The sequence below is a fragment of the Dermacentor albipictus genome, chromosome 10 (genome assembly GCF_038994185.2).
Source record: "Dermacentor albipictus isolate Rhodes 1998 colony chromosome 10, USDA_Dalb.pri_finalv2, whole genome shotgun sequence".
Classification (NCBI taxonomy): Eukaryota; Metazoa; Arthropoda; class Arachnida; order Ixodida; family Ixodidae; genus Dermacentor; species Dermacentor albipictus.
In genome coordinates, this window is record NC_091830.1 from 17,523,527 (window position 1) to 17,548,101 (window position 24,575).

The window sequence follows — 24,575 nt, forward strand, 5'->3', positions numbered from 1 at the left end:
ACAACAGATATTGTGGTTCTGTGAATGGCATCCTTTAGATCATTGAAAGCGGACAAAGTTAATGTCATCTTATATCTTACCTGAATTTTTTACTTTGTTTACAAGGGTTCTGCAAAAGCTGTATTTCCATGTTATTAAATTTTTTGAGATTCATGTGTAACATATCAATTTTGTCCACTTTGTATGTACAATTACATGCATTTCACAGAATTGTATTATCATTTCTCGTTGATGAGTTACAGATATGTAAACTTGATAGTTTCGTCTTATGAAAATTTTTGATTTTTGCCAATTTTTAATAAAAAATTGACAACCTAAATCAAAAATTCGAAACCAACAGTCACTAGATTTTAAGTTTTTGTTTTAAATGTGACAAACCTTGTCAAATTTGGTGCAGTGGTTGCAGAGAAAATCTAATTCTCCTTTAAATGTATTTAGATAGCAGCACCCGAGCTAAAGCTTCCTCTGAAGCCTCCATGTTCTTGTGAACTTCTGCCTTGTTTGAAGCATACGAGGAGGCTTTCTCGTCAGTGTTAGGCGCAGCACAGTTAGCTTTAGATTTTTGTGCGACAGTTTGCAGCCCTCCATCATAAGACAAGGCATTAACCAAACTTCAAGACTCTGAACGTCTTCTACAATGAAGAATGAAGATAAATATGTAGATTTCATCTCGCTATCTTTTACTTTCTTTCTATTCTTTTTACGAAGACCTGAACTGGAGTGCAGCAATGCTACCTAGACATCAAGCATTTATTATGGCAGCCCCCCCCCCCACACACACACACACAAACACACACACACACACACACACACACAAACACACACACCATTAAGCACAAGTTAATGAGCACACCAAAAATAGACCAAGATTAGAAGGTGAGTACTAATGTGATTACATATGCATGATAAAACTGTGCTTGAAAAATTCTTCACATTTCATTGGCAATACCTGGGTAAGCCTGTTAGTTAGCACAACTCGCTCAGTACTCAATGAAAGAAGGGAAGAAGAAAGATTATGAGAATGCAAAGCGAACACTTTCTTTAGAAAGTGTTCAGATATGATAGCAGATGAAATTCAGATATGATTAAATTCAGATATGAGAGCAGACAAAACATACCGTGCGACGAAGTTGGCTGCAGCTGCTCTCCAGCTTCAACTCTGAAAACAAAGCACCACTGATGTCACCGCTGCCAGAGCGATAAGCAAAACAATGGACTCGCGTGTTCACTGTGAATGCAATGCTGACATACATGCACACACCCAGATTCACAGCGACAGACAATTGAAACACAAAACGGAAAGTAGAAGGTCAGACACGACTTAGCTATGATTAGGCTCAACTTTATGTACATGAGTGTGTGCCAGATGAACTCAAGTGAGTGTTACATGATATGAGAGGGCATAAATAGTATGATTTTCATATTCAGGGGGTGAAAAACGGTAACTCACAGACAGCTCGCATTTAAAAAAATCTTGTGCGGCTGTTCTTGAAGCATTTGACGCGTAAGAGTAAAATTCAGCGTAACATTCCAAACTGCTAATGAAGCTGAACACACGACGTGTGTACCTCCTAATCCACACAGCCTTTGGGTAGAGAAACAGGTTTATTCTACAAATGCGGCAATGCCATGAAATTTCAATACAAGAGATCTCGTCATCTTCTCTGCTCAATTTGACTCGTCTTTAGGAAGTGTTCACAAATAACTTGTGGGGCTTAATTTCCCGAAACTGCATAGCGGGATATGAAGGATGCTGTAGGGTTATGAAGGATGCTAAGGGCTTTCAATTTGTTTTGACCAATGTCCACTTAAATTCAAGTGCACAAATTTTCTTGCATTTCAAAAGTGGGAGCTTAATAAGGCAGCGCAATGAATTTAAAACAATGTCAATAGTACTTCATAAGCTGAAGTGGTTACTAAAACCGGTGTCAGGCAACTATAATCGTGGTCATGTTATCGACAAACGCAGGTGCTCAACAACAAGAATGTTCTTGTGAAAAAACAGAAAACATGAAAAGAAACAAGCTGAATGTGGCCCTTGATCGATCCTTCAGTTTTATTCATTATTAACATTAGGTAAAAAAAAGCTACAGTAAAACCTCGTTAAACCGTACCCGCTTAAACAGTAGTTTCGGTTTAAAAGTAGTAGAGTCAATTCCCCGACTCAGCGGCCATTGAACATAATGTATATTGTATCCGCATAAACCGTACCAGCTTATTGCGTACGCATCGGTTAAAACGTAGCGTTTCCACTTTTCGTCGCGCAAGCACGGCGGTGCGTCGTCTCCATCGCGCGGCCCGGCAGATCAACAAGCCTCAGAGATCGGTACAACGGCCTCCAAGCGCCTGTGCGTTTGCACGTGGAGCCGCATCAACATCAACATCATTTCGACGCCGCATGGACGCCGTGCCAGAGAGCGTTGTGGCGTCGTGCAAGCGAGGACTCGCGTCATGCCGAAGCTAGGATAAGAAAGACGCCGGGTGCTCAGCATAGAAGAAAAATTAGACATCGTCCGTGCTGTCGAACGTGACACAAAGAAGTCAGCGCTGGCCCGCGACATGGATCTGCTGTTGACTACAGTGTGTGGCATTTGGAATGCGAAGTTGCTCGGCAGCGCTGCTGCGACCGCGAAGAGATATGTCGGCTACGAGGTTCGACTTTTCACCATCGTTGCCGCTGTTGTTGCCGAAGTGTCAACTAGCGACAGTGATGAGGACGACACGGAAAGCGACAGCAGGGGCTATTCAGGCCCGACAGTGGCAGAAGCTGCGCGTTACGTCAGCCTCATGAATGCGATTGTCGCAAGGAGAACAGGGGCGCGATAACGTAACTATTCCAAACGAAAAGTTTTCCGAACTCCGGCACCCGGCAATGAAAAAGGTGCCCCGGGACTTATGCAGCACTACTGCGCGCGTGCACGGAGAATACGTAACGCCAACGAGGAACCTGCCGTGCGAGTGTTTGCCGAGAGGAGGGGGCTGGCTGAGAAGCTCGCACGCAGCTTCAGTAAGTTTGAGGGCGCTGTCGTCGTGCTAGGCCGCCGCGACATCAAACGAAACTAACACTTACGTCCCGTGAAGTGAATAAATACTGCATGTTTTTTCCCCTTTCATCGCACTCTCTCTTGAGTTCCGTTTTCGACAGGTAAGTGGGCGATCTCAAGCAATTTCGCTTAAACAGTACTACCGTTTAGTACGTACTTTTTCCGAGCTCCGGCCGACTACGGTTTAACGAGGTTTCACTGTAATACAATTTTTAAACAGCACTCACTTCTGTTCCTTACAGTCTTGCGTGTGAGTAGGGGGGCTAAAATGAGAAAAAAAAATCTAGTCAGGCAAGCTGTGTATATCATGTTTTCATGTATCAGCCTACAGGCCAAAGCAGGCATTGGTCAACCTAGAACACGAACTCAATATGACAGTGGCTAACCATGTACAGTCGCCGACCGATTTTCCGGACTCCACAAATTCGGACATGCCCGATTATTCGGTCAGCTTTGCGGCACCGCCATTCTCCCCATAGACCATAATGTATAACAACTGCCGAAAGTTCGGACACCTTGCAACCTCTCGTCTGATTTTTCGGACACTCCTTAGCCAACTCGGTCGAGAGCACCAAGCACCGACTCTGACCGGTGCATGGTTCGACTTGCTGAACGCCATTTTTGTTGTGAACAGAGCTTCCTTGCTGCCCCACGAAGTGGCGCTACTGGAAATCCCCGCTCATCATCATCGTTTCTGCCTAGTTCGATAGAGTGGCTCTGCAGCAGTTCCGGTTTCAGCTTAGTAAGCCATGTCAAGACAATCCAGCAGCTGATTTGTTTCTTTGCACACGACGCTGCGAGCAGGCCGCGGTTTTTCGTTTGTGTGACTGGTGTAGGCACGGCGGTGGTTGCTTTGTGTGCTGTGTCGAGGTTTTGGTGATCCAACGCAGCATACGGAAACATCGCGTCAAATCTCTAATGGCGCCGACAGTGCCCGCATAGACTGCGCTGCGGAATGCCGGCAAGCGGGTGCCGGGAGGCCTAAGATTTGTCGCCTTCCGATGTGCTCCCTACCGACGCAGAAAATGTTCTGCCGAGACTTGCGCAGTGGTTGCATTGCGATTCTGGACACCGTCTCATTTGACAGCTTCACAAGTGCTGACATTGCTGTACTGACATGCGCAGAACTCGACGACGGCGAGATCATTCGTCAGGTTTCTGCTGCACCGCCGGACGATGACTCTCGAGTCGGAAGATGACGCACCATGTACTACGCTGCCGTCGCATGCGGAGCGTGTACAAGCAGTGACTGTGCTTTCAGCCGCCTATAGTGACCGTACGACCCTCCCTGAGATTCAGGTTTATCTGATTGCGCGTAAACGGAACAGCGTGCAATGGCGCATTCACGATTTCTTCAAGCCTACTGCCGAGCCCGAATAAGTGCGTGGAAATAAAGGATTTTTTTTTTCTTAATCTGCTTTTTCGGACACCTGTTTATTCGGACATTTCCGCAGTCCCCGTGAGGTCTGAATAAAGGGTCGGCGACTGTAGATTAATACATAACCTCCGGCACAATTTCACAGTACAGTTCAATAAATTTTCATTGACAGCATTTAAGACAATTATCACTTCCAATGATAGGCATTGCCTAGTAATAGTACATTGTATATCTATGGCATGTAAAATCAGTCCAGATTAAATACTATAAGATTGTAATGATTGGATCTTTTCAGCATTTACTTCATTGTACATGCACTGCACTGGTTATGCTTATTTCTACTGCGATGAGTCAAATTGCAAATCATTGCAAAAGCAGATGAACCAACAGCTACCAACATTAACAGTGGCCTCAAGGCTTTGTTTCTGTTGTCGTTAGTAAATTCCTTCTCTTGTTTCCTTTCCCATCGGACAGCTCACCTCCACGTTGGAGCTGGCTCCTTCGTTTCAGCTTCTGCTACAGCTTCGGCTGCAGCTGCGGCTGCGGCTGCTGCTACAGCTGCTAGGCCTTCCGCACTGTCCTTCAAGATGGACGAACTGTCCAGGACACTAATCTCCTCTGTTGTGGGTGACGTCAGTGGCGGTGGTGGTGGCTCCGGAGCGATCGGCGATTGCTCAGGGTCGAGGATGTACACACCGTCCTGACCGATGTCGACGACGTAGTGTAGCTGCTCCTGAGCTCGGTCGATGCGAAAGAACCTCTCCGCTGTGCACGCTAAGAGGCGAGAGAAAGAACAAAAACAGACGTGCATGTATGATGATGTCGTTTACATCTCCACGTATCTTTTAGATGCTTCTCTACAAGTCGTATAAAACAATCTGCAGATAACCTTGGCCAAAGCCAAAGCAAAAGAAAACACTGGACAGCCTCTGGGCATTCATCTGGGAAGCGAAGCTGTAAAATTTTGTTTCGCTATGACAAAAACCAGTCTCTAGCAGTTCTCTGGTACAACAAATTCATTTTCAATCTATAAATCAATGAATCAAGGGTACTCTGAGGCAGAATTCATTCACTCTGTTGTTAATACCTTTTTTTTTTGTTCAAGCAAGAAATAAAGTCGTTCATTAATTCCAAATGTCACGAGGAGAGACAGATGCGGTTCAGCATAAAGAGTGGGGGTACACACGTTAAAGTAGCCTTTTAATGACTAAAGTGGGTTTGTTTTCTAGCAGCTCAAGTGCATCCCAAAATGCACTTGAGCTGCTAGTGTTCTGATATGTAGAGCAATCCACGGGGCTTGCTCTACATATCAGACCTTCATGCACCTTGCACTAAGATTCTTGCAGGAGCTCTCTACACTCATCAGAAGGACTTCTGCTTACTAGCCATACAAAGTAAAAGAAACCTGTTGTCGACTGCATTAGAGTTTAAAATTGAACCATACTCTGTTTTATACGTAGATGGCATTGTCACAAAGGCTAGAGAGACTTCTGTTAAAGCTCGCATTCTTGAGTAAAAAGTGGTGTGTCACATATGAATGACACAGGCATGCTTCATGTAACTCGAAGTGACATTAAGTCTCATATTTTGATGTTGCGAATAATGGGGCATACTTATTAAGTGAAAGGCACCACATATTTGATCCTATTTAACGCAAGACAAATAGGGTGGCATGTTTCTGCGACCAGCGGTTGCGGCGCACTACTTGTGCTTGCTGCCGAAACGAAGTAGTACTAGTATGTCGCACACTAGAAGCACAAGGGTGTACAAACATTACACAGTTTGGCATTAGCTAAGATCCCCAAGTTGTAGTGCCAATATGTGAAGTAGATGTTCCATAGAAAGTGTTGCAGATCAAAACCAACTTCCTGCAAAACATGCGGAGTGAGACATCTGCGACCTCACGGTTTGCGTAGCTGCAGCACCGTTGGCTGCTAAGAATGGAACAGAGTGTCGTTTTCGTTCAAGATGGCGAACCGAGCAGATGAGAGGACAATAGATATATGAACAGGACAGCGAATTTTTCTTATTTGTATCTCTAACGTCCTGTCATCTGCGCTATTCGCATTGTTCAGTTCAGTATGTATTTCTTCTTGGCATACGCGTGCTAAATTAGACGCCCTCTCGAGGCTGTCCAGCAATGACCCGAGAACCAAACATGGCCCTTCCCCAATGCAAACAATCACGAAACCAGAGTTACTCACAATCCAGAAAGCACCAGTCGGGTGAGAACCTCTTGGACGGTGACAGATTCTGTGCGTCTGGACCTTCCAGCTGGAAACAGACGTGTAATACACCAAGGAGCACAACATTAGTGGCACAAGGAGCACCGCAAGAACTGGGTCAAAGGAATTCCTATCTCATTAATACCGTGCAGTGCTGCGTAAGCTATGAGTCATGTGAGCCAATTCACCGTTATCTAATTCACTATAATTTACCATAAATCATCTTTGCAACTGCTTTTTTGCCGCCGCTGGCACGACTGTTACTATGGAAAGGAACTCTAATACTAGAGAACGTTAACAGGCTTGCCTCCACAGTTACACATTTGAATGCATTCGAGTAAGCTTTTTATGCTTATATATGGCCGCTCATGCACAATGTTGCCAACAGGTAACTGGTCCATTCCAATAGCACAATTTGTGTTTTTTTTTGTAAAGCTAACACTATATATTAAAAAAATAGTTTTGTTGCTTTCTTTGGCTCATGTACAGCGTCTAGCGATTCAAGCATGATGCTTGGACTGCGCAGTGGCCGGAGCTTGTCGTCTAATTGGTGAGCGCTGGGTGATCACTAGGGGGCCAAAGGCAGTCCCAATCCATCACAAACACTCTCTTTCATCGCACACCATAATATACTAGCTTGGTGTTGCCTGAAATAGCCTGAAACAACGAATAACTAGGGAGCCTTTGGAATAGTCGAAATAATCAGTGCAGGCTAGATGCGAATTTCCCCTTGAGCTTCGAATTCATGGCAGTGCGAATTTCACCTTACGAAGTGGCTTTATGGCAGCGCACACAGCATTACCGTGAAGCCACACAATAAGGCAATGTTTGCTTTGCTGTGAAGTCACACATAAAGGCAAAATTCGCATATAACCCACACCCCACCTTTATTGTTGAAATTTTTAGAATTCTCGGTGCAGGTATTTGCGCAAAAATACAGTACTGCTTCATCTGCCACGGCTTATTAGCCGCTACCATTTGCACTGCCACCCAAAATTTGGATATGCTGGAAGCTTTGTCGCCATATTGAAATAATAACTGAATCTGATGCCTCGCATATAACACCGGAGGTGACTTCGAGGTTAAATAAAAACCTCGTCTCATATTCGAATAAATACTGCGAGTCTTATACACTTAGTTCAATATTCGACGAATATTTGTCAGGTGGGCATAGTACATGCTCAAAATAAAACAAGCACTCGCCTAAGACCGAAAGAAAACAAATATGTTTGCTTTCTTTTTAACCTTAGGAGAGTGTCCATTTCATTTTGACCAGTCTTGTACACTGTAACACTGAAATGCAATCACCGCACTCTGTCCATTGTAAACGCGTGCTTTCCTGATGAAAAATGCCATTCCATTCTCATGGCAACAGACACCTGCAATAACTTCAACATGGTTTCCAATCTTCTGATTTCTTCATCGCACTGCATACATGCAGTGCGACATTGCTGCAGAAATTGCAGTGATGTTGGTGAGACCAATTACATTGTTAAGTACAGTTGAACCTAGATAGAACAAATTATTGGTTATATCAAAGGAAATATAAAATCTCATTGGTAATGTTCCATTTGAACGTGGTATTCTCCTGCTATAATGGTATCAACTATAGAGAAGTAGATTTTTGTTTGCGCACACCTGAACATAGATATACACACACGCACAGAAAACAAGACGCAACAACTGAAGACATGCAAGACATGAAAAAAAAAAAAAACACTCACAGAACACAACTGGTTGATCATCAGCCTGACATTCTCCAGATCAGTGTCGGGGTTCACAGTCAATGTTCCAATCGGTATGGCTGTTGTGAAGGAGGAAAAGGAAGTTAAAATGTGCAAAAACATGGCAGACACAGCAAGAAGCACGGCTGCTTGCCCACAATAATGTGGCCGCACTCAGAAAAGAATGCTTCATATTATTACCATTTCATTGTTTTTCATACAAATGTATGAAACTCTCTATGGCCAGAAATAAAGACAATCAAGTCGCTCTAATTTTCCTTGATGTGAAACTGTGTTTTGGCATTACAGGGTTAGTTACACTGATTAACCTTGTTTCCAAAAGACTACTAACTTCTCATCACGATAAAATAAAAACAAGCACTAGAAATCAGAAGTTCTAAGTGCAGTTTGTTATATCTGGAACAGCAACTGGTGATAAAACTCACATAGGCTTCGTAGCCTCTCCTTGTCGTAGTGATAATTCTCGTAATCAGCCATGTTCAGCTTTCGGATGGCAATGGTCAGCTTTTCCAGTGGTAACCTGGCAAAAACATGGCAAACAGTCATGACGCACGATTGATTGATTTGTGAAGGGGTGACTACAGAGAAAGAATGATTCAAGCAGTGTTAGTAAATTACACTTGCATAATGCCAAAAAGTCACTCTTACTGCAAAAACATGCTTGGCAAGCCAGAGAAGACGCAATAATGAAATATGGGTGGTGACGCCACCTTGAAATTTTCGCACCAGTTCACAGTGATGTCACAGATTGTGACCTCATTTGCTCGGGGCTTGTTAAATGCCTACGAGTAAAAATGAGCTACGTTGTTGTAAAAGAAAGCCAAAGAGTGAAGTTAGAAAGTTTAAAGAGCATTTACTTAACCACAATGGCCAACGTGTGAAAACATGCTTGGTAATCTGTGACGTCACATTGACATACTGTACTTGTGGTTCCAGCGCAAAATTCGAAAAATGGAATTTTCACCTTCATTTCTTACTTCAATAATCAACCTGTTACTACGAAACCAACGAAAATTAATGCAAATACTCAAATATTAAATTTTGAATTGAATAGCAAATGTTCAATTAATTTCATTTGTGAATAGAATATATAATGCTCAATTTCTCAAATATTCGATTTTTAGAATATCAGTACATTTGGTGAATGACCAAGCTGTGGGTCAATGCCTTGATGCACACAGCGTTCCCACGGCACACAATCTCTATTGGTACGAGATTCGTTAAGGTCGACGATACCGATCGAAATGGTCAACGTGACATAGACAGAGGAAACTACAACAACAGCGCATATGGGTAGCACGAGAGCGTGTGCCTGGTTAGCCATGGTTAGCCATGGGAAGGCATGCTGATCGCATCTTATATGCGAGTTCAGTATTCACGCACGCAGATTCGAACAGCTGGGAGCCCTCTACCCTAATGCAAGCACACAGACATAGGCTTGGCATGCATGCTCGCGGTAGCTGCCAGCTGGTCGACCGTGGACCCAAACAACACTTCAACGGCTGTAGATCTAACACGTACACGTGATTTCACAACCGATCACTGATGAGCCACCCGTAGGAATATATCAGTGTCAAGCTATGTCAAAAAAAGCACTTAATTCTATTTGAAAGATATTCCATTGATAAAAAAATATTTCCCAGACCTTCGTGTACAAACTGAGTCATCATGAGCGCAGGCATACTAATTTGGTGCTACCTCTAACAAGAGGAAAGCATACTATGCATCTCGATTCCTGGGTACCTAAGTTACTGGTAGCTAGCAAGATTCCTGTTAAGTAATGTGATTAGCTTTTTTAGCATGAGCAGCTCTTGTGTTTTTTGCACAAAATTTGGAAGCATAAATATTTGTGTTAAATTTTCTGATATCTGATATTTGGTTCGATATTCAGCTTTGTTCTTTCTTTATTTCTTTGATATTCGATTTGAAATCTACTATTCAGTAATCGCACACCCATAAGGAAACTAGAATCCTTAGGAATTCATCAATTTAAACTAATTTAGTGTTTCGCTTAAGTGGTCCTTGTAATGTTCAAAAGCAACATGGTGGCTATAAGAGACGTGGAGAAATATGAGGTGACATAGCCTTGTCGCCAGGGTAACCACTGGCCCCAAGCGAGACCAATTGCAGCGGGATACCTTTGGGATAAGCAATGTGAAGACAAATCCACTGTTAAGCTGAATGATTTGTTGGTCATTTGTTTGTTTTTCATATATTTAGTGCACTTCTATTAAGCTGAACTTATGGCCAGACACCAATATTTCAAGATTCCTTCATGTTCATCATAAAAAGGAGGCTACTATTCTCCAAACTTGAGGAAGTTTAACTAATTTAATCAAGAAATAGAAAAGGCTCGAAGGCAAAGAACCTCACAAAGAGCTCCCAGTGATTGTGAAGAGGGCTGCACCTAATCCAGATTTATTTTTTTGAAGTTTAGGGTGGGGCGAGAGGGGGATTTCTTTTTTAGTATTCTTGATGTCGCATGATGTGCCTTCCTTTTGTTGCCATACTCACAAGCCTGGGTAGGCAGGAAATTTAATTAAATGATTGACCAGTTTATTATATAAAGTAAAGTATTATTATTATTACATGCAACAGAGCATCACAAAGAAAAGCTGACGACTTACTGGCTTGGCACTTGGTTGTGAATCTGCAATGTGACAGAAAAAAAATAATAATCAAGGACCCGGAAGACATTCATTGCAGAGCCAACACAATAAGTCATTGTTCAGAAAAGGACCACTGATCCAATAGCTAACACATCTGTCGCAATGGTGTGGGAAGTAAGGTCACTGCTTGAACAATAAACAGCACGTTTTCCCGTCAGCTTTGAGATGCTACCTCCACCAACCCTCTATCTTAGGAAGCGTGTAAAACCTCCATGCTATATGGAAATACCTTTAATAGTGGTATCGGAGTACAGACGACGCCTTATCGTAAATCATAATCAGTGCCCCTTCACTTTCAAACGACTTCCTGCGGCAATGAAACGAAAGCTATGAGGGCGGAGATTCAGCACACATGTTATACTGTGTCAAGTAGTCTGGCACAGCTTCATAATGCTCTTGGTTTCCTGGAATTAATACTGAGTCAGCACAGCTTCCGTGTGTGACGGTTTCGCATTTGCCATAACGCAGAAAAGAAAAAAAAAGCACACGCAGGTCAAATTTAACACTCAGTGGTGTATATTGTCCTATTTTCCTGCTGTAAATAATATGCTTCCGTTTTCTTATATTTATATAATGAGGTAGAACACGTATTTGTTCTGGCAATAGCATTGATCATTTAACAAAAAGAAAGAAAGGAAGAAACGGAAATAGTCTTTATGCACAAAAAATTGCATCTTGCTAATGTCTAGTTTTATAATTTACTGCATTCTTTTCTTATGTTACTTATGGACCATTTCTACTTGACGCTTTAACCCCCAAGTTGTTTCATAGAAACGGTTTTTTTGTTTCAACATATTGTTGCATATAATATGCCCGGATTAAAAAATATATTTGTGTTTTACCTTATATTCATCCAAAACGTTAATGAAAGACGTCTACCCCGAAATAGAGACTTTCCTTCAGCACATGTGTAATGTTCGGGCGTGATTAGCTGAACATATAAGAGGGATTGAAAGCATCGAAGAGTACGTTCAAGTGCCAAAACTCAAATTTAGCCTTTTATCTCACCCCCAGCACTTGTATCTCATCACACTGGCTACGAAGTGTCATGCCCGTGTGCTCATACTGTTGCATTCTCCTTTCTGTTTTTTTTTCCACACAGCAGCACAACAAAACAGCCTTTCTACCAAAAATCACTTCAGTCACCTTTCCATCAAGTTTTCTGAAGAATGTAATTGATAACCTTTCTGGGTGATTGACATCCTGAGGAAATTTTATAACGCTCCTTAATGCAATACCCCATAGAGAGGTTTTTCAAGAAATAAAGTAATGTGAAGTGGTGATGTGGTTTGACACGTGAACCGAGTTGACAAGCGCAGCTTGTCTTCGACAAGCAAAGTAGCAGGTGCTGTGGACCGGACGAGTATAGCTCCTCTTTGGAGGTAACAGAGTAAACAGCCAGGACAAGTACAGCATGGGCTTGTCAGTTAAAGGACTGAAAGCACAGCTCGTATTGCTCAAAGAAGTGTTACACTCTTCAATGAGTAAGATGAAGAAATTGTGGGGTTTTACCTGCCAAAACCACTTTCTGATTATGAGGCACGCCGTAGTGGAGGACTCTGGAAATTTAGACCACCTGGGGTTCTTTAATGTGCACCTAAATCTAATTACACGGGTGTTTTCGCGTTTCGCCCCCATTGAAATGTGGCCGCCAATGCCGGGATTCGATCCCGCGACCTTGTGCTCAGCAGCCCAACACCATAGCCACTGAGCAACCATGGTGGGTGAATGAGTAAGCCAAAGGCAGTGTCAATGTCAAAGCCAAAACCGTTGCCCACCTTGGCCTTGGCCACTATGCAGGCCTTGTTGCGCATATGCAGCTCGATGAGCGACGGCAGTAGGCGGCAGGGCTCCCCATCCACTTGCACCGGGATGGTTTTGCTCGTCACGACGCGGGCGCTTCGGCACTGGCATAGGCATGTGCCATGGCCACCCGCCTGGAGGAAAGGCTGCAGAGAAAAATAATAATAACAAAAAATCAGTTAACTTGGGCAACACGTGCAGCTCTGAGCTCAGAGATTCTTATCTTCTCCAGAACAACTTCTCGTTTACGATGCGCACAATGCCGTGTTCGTCTGCTACAGTATCGCCAGCTGTGACCTCCGAAACAACACATGCGCAGATGGCCCCACTCTGAAGGGTCCGTGCGATGCACAGAACCCTGCACAAATTGCTTGGTGCCTCAAAGCTGCCTAACCCTACTCTCCTCAAGTCCAGGGCTCCATTCTCCAACAAGACCCTCATGTTCCTTACACCCTCTAGTTATGCATGTATACATTGAGCTTCTACCCTTCCACCTTCATGTCTGCCTCCTTCCTGGCAATCTTTCTTGGGTGGAGGAAGTTTATTGTTGAAGGCTCTCAGGCTGGCCAGGATGGACGCTTTGGTTTGTTGGTTCAACGTAATCAATGGTACTGCAATGCAACCTTCTAGTGGAACTTTCTAGCACAGTGTTCGTGTCGTCATGGTGTAGTGACGGTAAAGAACCAGGATAGTACCAGAAAAAAAAATTAACAAAGAATTCAACCTTTTATAGCCCTAGCTCATGCCCAGAAAACAAGCAAAGACAGTGATGAGCACAGTCAGCGAATGTCGAATCAGGATTGAAGCAGCGCTTAACGATCTATCGTTTATACATTAGTATGCAGAAACTGCTTGATAACACTGGTCAAAGCATGGCGAAGGAGCTGGAAGTTTTGTGTTGAAGATAGTCAGATGTGGAGATAACAGCGCAAGTTTGACAGCAGTTTTATAAGCATTGATAGTGTGCAGGCAACATGACAACCCACAGCTCTTTGAAATATAATATGATAGGGCCACACATTTAGCAATGATAAAAAGGATAAGGAAGTAAAACTGCCTGTCAACCACGATATGGTAAGACGGCATCAGTGGCAAAAAGAAACTTCATATAATAAAGTAAAGCAAGCCCATCATGTGTCAATATCGCCATCACCAATGCTGTCATGGCATAAGGACTTTGTAATGCATGACATCGCAGTGACTAAGCAAGGAATGCCACTGAAAACACTTACCATTTGGTAGATGGTGAGGCCAATCACTTCAATGAGGCCATCATCGGTCTGTGGCATTTCAAATGCTGTCCCAGGATTTCCCCAGGGTCTCGTGCCACCACCATAACTGCAGTGAACATGCAAAGGAATGATCTGAGGGGTCACCATGATGATGTAGCGTGGAAGTTGTATTTCTTAGAGTATAACCTCTCTCCGTGCGTAAGCTGCACCTTCAATTGTGACGCTTTGGAAAGAAAAAGAAAATTTGTATGTGCAACCCAACGTAAGACTGCATACAAAGACACTCAACGCTTTGTAGAAACAGTCTCTATTTCGGGATGCACAGCTCATCGACATCATAGCTTTGGCCAGAAGCTCTGTTCCCCAATTTTTTATCGGCATTGATAATCTTCAGCTTCTGTTGACCTGTAGATGAGTGCCATCAAGTACAGCTCATTATGATCAGAGTCCCTGTTCACCAATGCTGCATGCATTATTTGCTAACCACAGCCACAAGGCAAAATGGCAATCCGAAAAGGAAGAGGATGGGCCAACCCTGGAAGAGGACAGAAGAGATTACACCAGGGTAGGGAGTAGGTGGGGGGTTCCCCAGGAGATAACAAAACTTCAAGTGGCAAAGAACTTTGGCTTGACGAGTGGCTTCATAGCGCCATGAAGCCACACCTCGAGGCTAAATTTGCATGCAGTTGCCGACTGATATTCCGGACTTCCCGGGCACTGAAATATAGTCTGAAAAATCGAACTATCCAAAAAATCATTCATCCAGAAAAATAAAATTTATTAGGCTTAGAGTGATGAAAAATATGTCTGAGGATTATGATACTCTCTCATGTGAAATATGAGCGCTGCTCGATACGTGTTTTCATTTCATGATATATTAAGGCAAAGGATTTAAGACTGAAATCACCACTCAAACTGACAGTGGGCCAGTGCCGTCAGCCCCTTTGCAGAGAGAGGGGCAGTATGGGAATGTCGGCATGATCTGGCGGCATCAGAGCCAGCTGTGGAAGAAAGTGACAATGAATTCACGAGCAGTGGTATAAGCGCATTTGAGTTGCTACGCTGAGGGACGCTGACGAGCTAGCTGTGGCAGAAGACGACGACGAACATGTAAGCAATGGCATGAGCGTGTTCCCGTGGTTACGCCAGTGTTCAACCCAGGAACGGGCCCCTAAGAGCCGAGCTCTAAAAATCTCTAATAATGCCCTGCTTTATACTACGCTTGGAGGCGATCACATTTGCTTGGATTTGTGCAACAGTGATGCCATCTTCGTATACAGTTGACAAGAGTGTCTTCGCATTGGCGATCTTCATTAGCGGAGATCGCCGTGGAGATCGAAAAAATGTCCCATGTTTCTTCGCACCACTTGGCTCACATGAAGGCACAGGAAGTGGCACCGATCCTACAAATGCGAAGCTGTACAAACACACACACAAAGATGCGACGTCTCTATGATACACCTGCTCCCTACTCTGCGGACACACTATGTGCAAAATAGCAACCAAAATCTTATAGGGACACTAAAACTAAACAATAAATCAGTTTAGACTAATGAAGCATTGTTTGAGAACCCTGCAGGCAGTCGTTTCAAATGAATAGCTTGATTATTAGATGAGAATATGAAGATCCAAATATCAGTATTTGAATTTCGCGCCAAAACCCCAGCGCCTGTACGTCAGCGTGACGTCAGGGATTCCAAAGTATGTTTTTGCATTTGGGCCGCTTTGGCTGAATAAGTGTTCCTGAAACTTGCCATGTTCAACATTTGGTTCCTTTAGAACAGAATGTAGTCAATCTGTACTGCTACATATAATTAGTAGGCCCTAGAAGATGCCATCGAAATCTAAGACGTCACAGCCCCCAGGTGCGGGAACTTAAGTAGGCGTCACCACCCTAATTCATTCTTACGCTTTTTCTGGCTTACCAAACGTCTTATCGTTGTAAGAGTGGTGTTTTTGGTGTTGTAGAACGGTAATTTACTGATGCAGAAGAAATCATTTTTCCCTTTAGTGTCCCTTTAAAGAAGAGGGAAAAAAGAAAACCAGATTTCACATTAAGTGATGACGACGATAGTGCTGACTGAAAAAAGAAAGAAAAAAGAAAAAGTGCCGTGCTCAGCCAAGGAAGAGTGGACAAAACCTAAAATACTAGAGGATGGTGGGTGCTCTTTATCTGTAGTGTGCACCTCCCAATCTTGGAGGCTATAGAGCGGGCGACTGAAAGCCAAGCTAAACCTGGTCAAGCCAGCGGAACATCCAACAGGGCGGCCTCTAAGATTGAGCAAGGCAGCTCGGAACAAGTCATTTAGTCTTGAAAATCAGCTGCAAAATTGCATTAGCACTATGGGAACCCTGATGGTGCATTTATGAAGTCTGGAATATCCATCAAGTCTGCATTTTAGGATTCCGAAAAAACTGTCGGCTGCAGCATAGTGTGCACCCTGGCATTACGGCTAATTAAAAAAAAATTCTGCTATGGGTTATGCATGCAAAAACACGATACCCATCTGAGCACACATACAGTTTGTTATCAAACACGCTGCCATCCACTAGTGACGACCCCACGTCACAATACTGCTTTGCGTGCCTCTGCCGTGAGGATGCTGTACCCAAGCGTTGTGTGGTGCAAGGTCATAATTCTCACCAATATCATAATCCTCCCCGAAAGCCTGGTGTAGCATGCCACCAGCCAGGCATAAATCACCAGTTTCTCACTAAAGTCAGCACTACTTTTTCTGCACATGAAGTACTAATTAGACTGTCTACTATCCCATCAGCTACAAGTAGAAACATTCTTATGGATATCATAGTAGCTACATGCGTGAACAAACAGAAACTCAGTTCAAATGACCACCTGCTATTTTTTATAGCCTAGTACACTGAGGGTGTGCTATTATCACTCTGAATATAACAGTTTGCAATTGCGACAATGAAATTTTCGTACTTTTTTTATGTTGCTGTTTAAATGGTGATTATGGCCATTATGAACCATGAGCCCTTAAGGCAAGCCTGTAAGAGAATGTGGACTTCTAGTTCTCCCAGTTTGCATCAAAAAGTAGTTGTAAGACTATGAACAGGGATAATTGGTAACACTTTCATGAGGAAACCACACTGCTTTCAACACAAAGGAACGCAAACACATGTAGCCTTTAGGTGTAGAAGACATAGAGCACAGATGACGCTTTGTTACATCTGCGCTGTCTTTTTCATCTGGCATGCATGCATTTTTTCATCCCTTGGTGTTACAAGCAGCGTGCTTTTAAAAAAAATCAAATTCTGGAGTTTTACGTGCAAAAACTACAATACAATTATGAGGACCTGTCTTTTTCAAGGCTACCCCGGTGGGTATGACATGCTTTGCAATGAACGGAAATAGTTTGGACTTCTCACCTGGGAATGTTCAAGAAGAGAATGGAGTGTACTTTGTGCTCTCGTAACTTCCCCGTGTAATCTTGGCCATCGCACTGTTTAGGGAAAGAGAAGAGCATCCAAGATTACGCGCCACTGCTAAGGCCCCTAACAAGTTGAACAAATCTGGGGCACAGATTTCAATGCATCACTTTTGTCTTTTCTTTTTCCACCTTCTCCCGTATGACACAGAAAAGGATTCAGACAATGTGACACAAACACGTGCAAACACAATGTATGCACAACTTGTTATCGCGAGTAAAATTCGATGTGACCACGCATCTCGGAGGCACATTTGGCACACCGGAGGCTACAGACACAAGGCTTCATGAACTATTGTACACACCAAATATAGCTTGATACGTCAAGGAAAGTTCTGCATGATTACACATCTCAGGGGCACATTTGATGTGCAAGGCTTCAGTCAAGAGACTTTGTGAACCAACGCCGACACCAACACGAGAAAAATTTTACCTTACTACGCATCTTCCAGGCCCACACGACCCATAATAGCCTCAGACAAGAGGCCTCACAAACCAGAGTAAACAGTAAGAATTTTCGCTATGGAAAGTAAAATGGAAGATTGCCAAGGCCCTTCTGACCTCCAATGTGACGTAGTTGCAGAGGTCCTTCCACTTTCGCTGAAGGAGATCCTTGCCTCCTGCCTGGCCGTAAAACATTTTGTTCTTTAGCCTGCTGTTGAACCGCTCAGGGTGAGCTTCTGCAAGGGGGCATACAAGGACGGGGAGGCACCCAGAAAAACAAACTAAAGTGAGAACAGATACTGATATACAACTTCATCACAAAAAGGCTTCATTGTACAGTCCGCTCTGCTGTTAAAAGGGACCACTCTAATGTGCAGCTCCCACTTTGCAGGCAATTTAGCTGGCAAACGTTTGCATGCATTGTTGCATGCAAACGAATGCAGAAAGGTGTCAGCGCTACCGACCACAACATGTCTGCTGCAAGGCCTGGCACTTTCACAGTTGCTAGAGTGAGAAGTCCGAATGTGCTCTATGTTCAAATGTTCCCTTTAACAGTGGACTGCACTGTACACGTTGTCACAAGACCAGTGCATATTCAAAAGGGACAAAAACAAATATAAAGTGCTCTATTTTGAGTGTCTCATCCCCATTGTCTGTCATTGCCATTTTTAACGTGGGAAGGTCGGCTGAAAGCACTATGTGTTATTATCTGATCAACGACATTCCACAACTCACATTAAAGTTAGTTAGTACACTGCCCAGTGATTCAAATGTGACACTCGGATCACGTGGCAGCTGGCACTTGTTGCACCACCATGCATCACAAATGCTCTTGGCTTCGTCACTGAGCTCATGACGCATGAGCTCAGTTTTCCCGGTGCCCACTCATGGCACAACAAGTGCCAGCAGCCATGTGCTCCAAGTATCACTGAGCCACTGAGCTCTATGCATATCAAAATGTTGAGATAAGGACAGCTGTACTTTGGAACGTCTATCTTAATCTTTCCTTATTTTCATGCTTCACCATAGGCTAGAATGATGCAATGCTCCTGTTACAATGGGACCAGCCACTTGGCTTGATAAATAACAAGAATTAAAAAAAATGGTGTGAATCTTTGCAAATAAAGCACCTGCCATCACTTTATAGAAGGTCCATATGCAGAACATGTCATGAAGTATGCTGGCATTGCACCTAGTTTTGACCCGCGCTAAGTAGAAAAGGTTTTCGGGTAAAGCACGGTGCAGAAATAGAAAAAAAAAAAACGACTGTTTCCAAAGCTCAAGAATCCAAGCTCACCGCGTGCTTCGTGAAACTCCAAGGCAATGTGGGCGTCCACACCGATAGAGAAATAATTATTCACAACATTTAAAGGCACAGTCTCTTTGCCTTCTTCGCACTGAGAGATGTCCACCTCCGTGTTTCTATTTACAATTAGGTCCCACCTGCAGAGATGAAAGAGCAGCACGTTAACAAATTAAATGAAATGAAATCAAATTATGGGGCTTAATGTCACAAAGTAACTCACCGGCTATGAGGCATACTGTAGTGGAAGGTTCTAGATTAATGTTAACCACCTGGGGCTTTTAAACATGCACCTAAATTTAAGTACACAATTCGTTTTGCATTTTACCCCCACTGAACAGCAACCACCACAGCTAGAAAAAATTGTATTCTGGGGTTTTATGTGCCAAAACTTCAGTGTGATTAAGAGCCAAGTCATAGCATGGCACTACAGATTAATTTTGAACACCTGGAGTTTTTTTAATATGCATCTAATCAAAGTGCACAAGCGTTGTTGCATTTCACCCCCATCAAAGTGCGGCCGCCATGGCCAGGACCGAACTCGTGACATTGGTTTCGGCAGCGCAAACAGCTGGAAATTTCTAAAGGACTTCTTTCTTCTTGGGCAAGTTGGTGCTTAGATTTCCTAGGTATACTTTGTGGCGCAAAATACATTTCTTGAAAAGGGACAGAAGAAAAGGAGACAGTGAAGCGCCAACTTTGGTGCTTCACTGTCTCTCTTTCTTCTGTCCCTTTTCAAGAAATGTATTTTGCGCCACAAAGTATACCTAGGAAAGCTGGAAATTCATCCCTCAGCAGCAGAACGCCATAGCAATAAAAGCATACGCAAGGTGTCAGATGATTGTGCGAAGCATTTGAACTGCGATTAGCTTTCAAATTTTGTGTTAACAGAGCTTGATACCAATAACGCTGACACAACATTGTGTTGACATAGATTCAGCACTGGCCTTCTATTAACATGTGTTTTATTTGAACGTTAAAAGAATATTTTGAAATCACTTATGGCAGCAGAATTCTAATACAGTCAATGTCAGGTTTTTTGGAGTCCCTAAAGACTGTGAAAACATCCGAAAAATCGGGCAGTCTTAAATATTGAATGCAGGCTGTTTACTGCCCCCAAGGACTAATCACCACAGCCACATCAGAAATAGCTCTGAAGGCTTGCCAGTACACTTATTAGTTGTGCCAGTGCTTGTACTGTGACAAAAGACTACGGGTGCAAGCGTGTATATTTAAGGAATGTATACCATGTGCCATGACATTGCCCATTTCCATCTTCATATGCTTCAGTGCAATACACAGCATGTGCTTATCCAAGTAACACTGTTGTATTGTGGTGAAGCTGACGTTAGAAAACTGGCATTATGCAATGCTTGACCCTTGCTGCGCGGAAAGCGCAGCAAAGGTGTAGGTGAAGTCGGCGCCATTTTTGACAGCAGTAAATTCTTTCAATAAAGAACCCGCCACCAAACAGCACAAAGCTTGGCAGTGAATGTCAAAGCAGCTAGGATGCCAGCAGATTGGTGTGCGAGAGCGCCGGTTTGAGGGTGCGACATAATAAATATGGCGGATGTGGTCGCTTTGATTAATGCCCCTTCAGACCTGCGGTCACGCGAGAAAGTCAGAAAAATCGGATGGAAATGGCTTTCAGCATCCAAAATTTCAGACGTTCTTATACATTGGCTCTGCAAGGTACATGGCGGTCCTGCAAGGGCATTCGAATTATTGGGTGTTACGTCCATGAAATTTTTCTTTGACTGTACATGAGATAGAGTATTTGAAGAGGCAGGCATTACTTGCATGAGATATTGAAATGCACAACGAATAATCAATCATAATAATGCGACAGCATTGCAGACTGACTTCAACTACTTAGGCATTATCACTTTCTTCTGATGAAAAATGTAGGCCGACCCTGAAAGTGGGTGCAATTTAGCATGGCATCTCAAAGCACTAGCTGTCCCGAGAGAAGAGCACAGCAAACTCGCATGTGACACACGTGTCAGATGTTTCAAGGAGCGACTTTGGCATGAGAGAAGCATGCATGCAATCGTGGCCTGGTGGTTGGAGCAATGGACAACTGCGCTAAAGGCGGAAGTTTGATCGATCCCACCATCGGGCATGAACTTCTCTATAGCACTACAGGCAGACTTCCCCCCCCACCTTGGACGTGTCTGGCAGAGAAGTGCAGGTACATTGAGCGTAAGCGAGCATGTTGCGGTGTTCACAAAATCACAGGTTAGCAAGTCATACGAGGTATAGGTACATCACTTAGATAAATTAAGAGTTTGCAAGGTTGCCCGTGATGCACCTATGCCCAACTGTCAAGACCCAACTGTCAAGACGCAATATTATGACAATCAAAGTATGCTGTCACACACTCGACAAGCTTGTGGTGATGAATTCTATCCTAGTTTTTTTTTTCTACTAATCAACATTCTTAACAGCACTGCAAGTTTGCTAATAAGTGTTAACGAAGAGCATCAAAGAATTTCACCACAGATTGTGAGGACGTATTTTTTGAAACTGCTGCTGGTCACAGGATTTCCACTACATGAATAATTATGAAGTCACGTTACCACTCAGCTTCAATTCAGCAATTTGGACAAGTGCTCTAAAGTGATATAATGTGACTAATTACAAATGCGTTTAATTTTGTTAATCAGCTAACATTTCTCAGTAATCTTTCTTGCAATCAAGTAATCCAGTACTCAGTAAACGTCTTAATTAAGTCTGTTTCCATTAAAATAATCCACTACATTTCTAGTATTGAAGAAACCCGCTCGCAGGATCTAAGTGCACGAAGAAGAAAAATTTGGGGTTACTATAAACATAAACATGACGTTGCTTTTCAGACTGGAGTGCAGTGCCCATTAAAATAGCTAGCAAGATGGCACTACACTGCAGCTGACCAGAGAAAACCCTCTTTTCTTCTGTGCCTACAGACAGGTTTCAGAAGCTGTGACTTACCTGTCCAGCTGAACGATGTCCCCATTCTGAACATCTTGGAGTATCTTTGATACAGGCTCATCCGTGTAACCCTACAAGCAGTAAAAAAACAGCAATGACACTGATCACCTTCATAATCAACATATTTTTCACCATGATTTCCCCTTTTCATGAAGCATGTTTTCAAGAAAGCAAGGTAGCCATACATATAATAAATTAGAGTTACTTTAAATGACTCAGAACTTTGAAACTGCTTACACTTGTTTCAAGTTTTGCAAAAAAACATGGTGCTGGTTGTTCGCCATAACTCAATGCTGACATAAGGAGCAGCATATGTCACATGACATAAGCTGAGTATCTATTCGCGTGAAGAGTGAAATTTAATCGTCAAATACTTCAGTTGTCAGTTGATAACGTGCCTTCGTCCAGTGTCTAGATTTGGAAATCTTTCATACACTTGTCCTTCCCCAACTCCTATTCCTTGATGCTTCAGGTCACACTGATAAACTTTGTGTGGCATATCTGCTTCATTACAATCATCATCATCATCATCATCATCATCATCCTACTTTATGCCCACTGCAGGACGAAGGCCTCTCCCTGCCATATCCAATTACGCCTATCCTGCGCCAACCGATCCCAAATGGCCCCTGCGAATTTCTTGATTTCATCACTCCACCTAGTCTTCCGCCGTCCTCGACAGTATTTCCCTTCTCTTGGCAACCATTCTGTAACCCTAATGGTCCACAGGTTATCCATTCTACGCATGACCTCACCTGCCCAGCTACATTTCTTTCTCTTCATGTCAATTAGAATATCTGCTATCCCTGTTTGCTCTTCGATCCACACCGTTCTCTTCTTTTATTTGTGTTATGTTTACATTATTACTATCTACATTACTGTTATGTTATTTCTTTGTATTGTTATTGTGTTCATGTAATATATATTGTTTGGATCACACTGTGTGGCTGACGTGCCCGCCCCCTCTGTAATGCCGAAAGGCCCTGAGGGTAAAAATAAACTAAATAAATTTTTAAAAAGTTAGATCACCAGGCTTCACGGTGATCACGGCCATCACCATTGCCCTGCTTGTCACTGTCGCATGCAAGATCACTTGCATGGAATTTATACTTAACCCACCTTGCCACCTCGCCCCTTCGTACTCAAATTTCTAGACTTTTCAATAAGGTTTAATGTGCAGCCAATGCAAGGTTCACCAAGCAGGCTATAAAACCTATGCGCTTTCAGAGCACTTGCATGTTAGTAGCTGCTACATCTGAAATTCAGGGTTTGTTATGGCATCTTCTATTGGTCCCTTCAGTGTGCTCTGAGAGCACTCTGAAATGCAGGGTAACACAGCATTCCAAAAGCTTCTTCAAAAATATTATAAAAATATATACATAAATAAATAAACTGGTTTCCACATGCACACAACTTGCTGTGATAACAAAATGACAACTAGTGGCACTTCTGTGGTCAAATAGAGCAGCATATTAGACTAAATTTACTTTTTGTTTTGGTTTATTGCAGCACACCCTGAATCAGCCTGTGACAGTTTTGCATTTGCTAAAATGAAGAAGAGCAAAGTGAGAAATATCTTAAAAGGTGGCAGCGCAAAAAGACATGGACAGAGACGGGACGACAAGGATGAAATTAGGGCAAAAGGCTGCAGAGCGTCGGATATCCTCAGCACCTCCTCATTTCAGTTGCAGAGGGCCTTCCGAGAAGAGCCGCTGACGGGTGAAACCCGTGCCCAGCAGAGGGTAGAAATTCTGGGGTTTTATGTTTTAAGACCATTACCTGATTATGAGGCTTACTGTAGTGGGGGGGACTCCGGAGTAATTTTCACCACCTGGGGTTCTTTAATATGCCCCAATGCACGAGACCCACAGGTGCTATTGCATTTCGCCCCTATCTAAATGTGGCCGCCGCGGCTGGGATTTGATCCTGCGACCTCGCGCTTAGCAGCGCAACACCATAGCCGCTTAAAGCCACCACGATAGGTTAGGCAGGGGGTAGTTTGATACCTAACGTTTACATATTATCACTCAATCTGAAAAAGGTGGCCCAACATTACGACGTGAAAATCATGTTCTCTGCCCCCCACAAGCTGTCAAAGCTTTGCAGAATGACCAACCCAGAGGCAACCCTGCAATGTGACTGCAGCATAAAGCACAGGCGGCCTTTTGTTGAATGCACAGGTGTAGTTTATCAAATTACTTTAAGATGCTGAAAAACACACGTTGAACAAACTGGGAGATGTGTTAACGATAGGTTAAGGGAGCATGCAAACAATGTTAAAAATGGGTGTGAAGCAAAAGATTTCGTATGTTT

At 43.2% G+C, this 24,575-nt stretch overlaps 1 protein-coding gene across 10 annotated transcripts in view; it reads right to left on the bottom strand.

The window, feature by feature from the left end:
* Positions 1 to 24,575, bottom strand: part of LOC135911500 (eye-specific diacylglycerol kinase-like) — a 481,563-nt gene that overhangs the window by 19,451 nt on the left and 437,537 nt on the right. For 8 of the 10 annotated variants that reach the window (XR_011508883.1, XM_070526840.1, XM_070526838.1 and 5 more), the window contains exons 11-23: positions 22,263 to 22,333; positions 19,287 to 19,432; positions 18,107 to 18,225; positions 17,487 to 17,560; positions 14,097 to 14,202; positions 12,840 to 13,010; positions 11,020 to 11,042; positions 8,818 to 8,912; positions 8,372 to 8,451; positions 6,627 to 6,696; positions 4,902 to 5,196; positions 3,272 to 3,307; positions 1,119 to 1,159 (exon numbers count right to left, since the gene is read on the bottom strand). Coding sequence is in view for 8 of the 10 variants with exons in the window: in XM_070526840.1 (XP_070382941.1) it covers positions 1,119 to 1,159; positions 3,272 to 3,307; positions 4,902 to 5,196; positions 6,627 to 6,696; positions 8,372 to 8,451; positions 8,818 to 8,912; positions 11,020 to 11,042; positions 12,840 to 13,010; positions 14,097 to 14,202; positions 17,487 to 17,560; positions 18,107 to 18,225; positions 19,287 to 19,432; positions 22,263 to 22,333 (1,327 nt within the window). In the remaining 2 variants the exon portion in view is untranslated. The remainder of the gene's footprint in view (positions 1 to 1,118; positions 1,160 to 3,271; positions 3,308 to 4,901; positions 5,197 to 6,626; positions 6,697 to 8,371; positions 8,452 to 8,817; positions 8,913 to 11,019; positions 11,043 to 12,839; positions 13,011 to 14,096; positions 14,203 to 17,486; positions 17,561 to 18,106; positions 18,226 to 19,286; positions 19,433 to 22,262; positions 22,334 to 24,575) is intronic. The other 2 variants (XR_011508884.1, XM_070526834.1) reach the window with 1 other exon arrangement.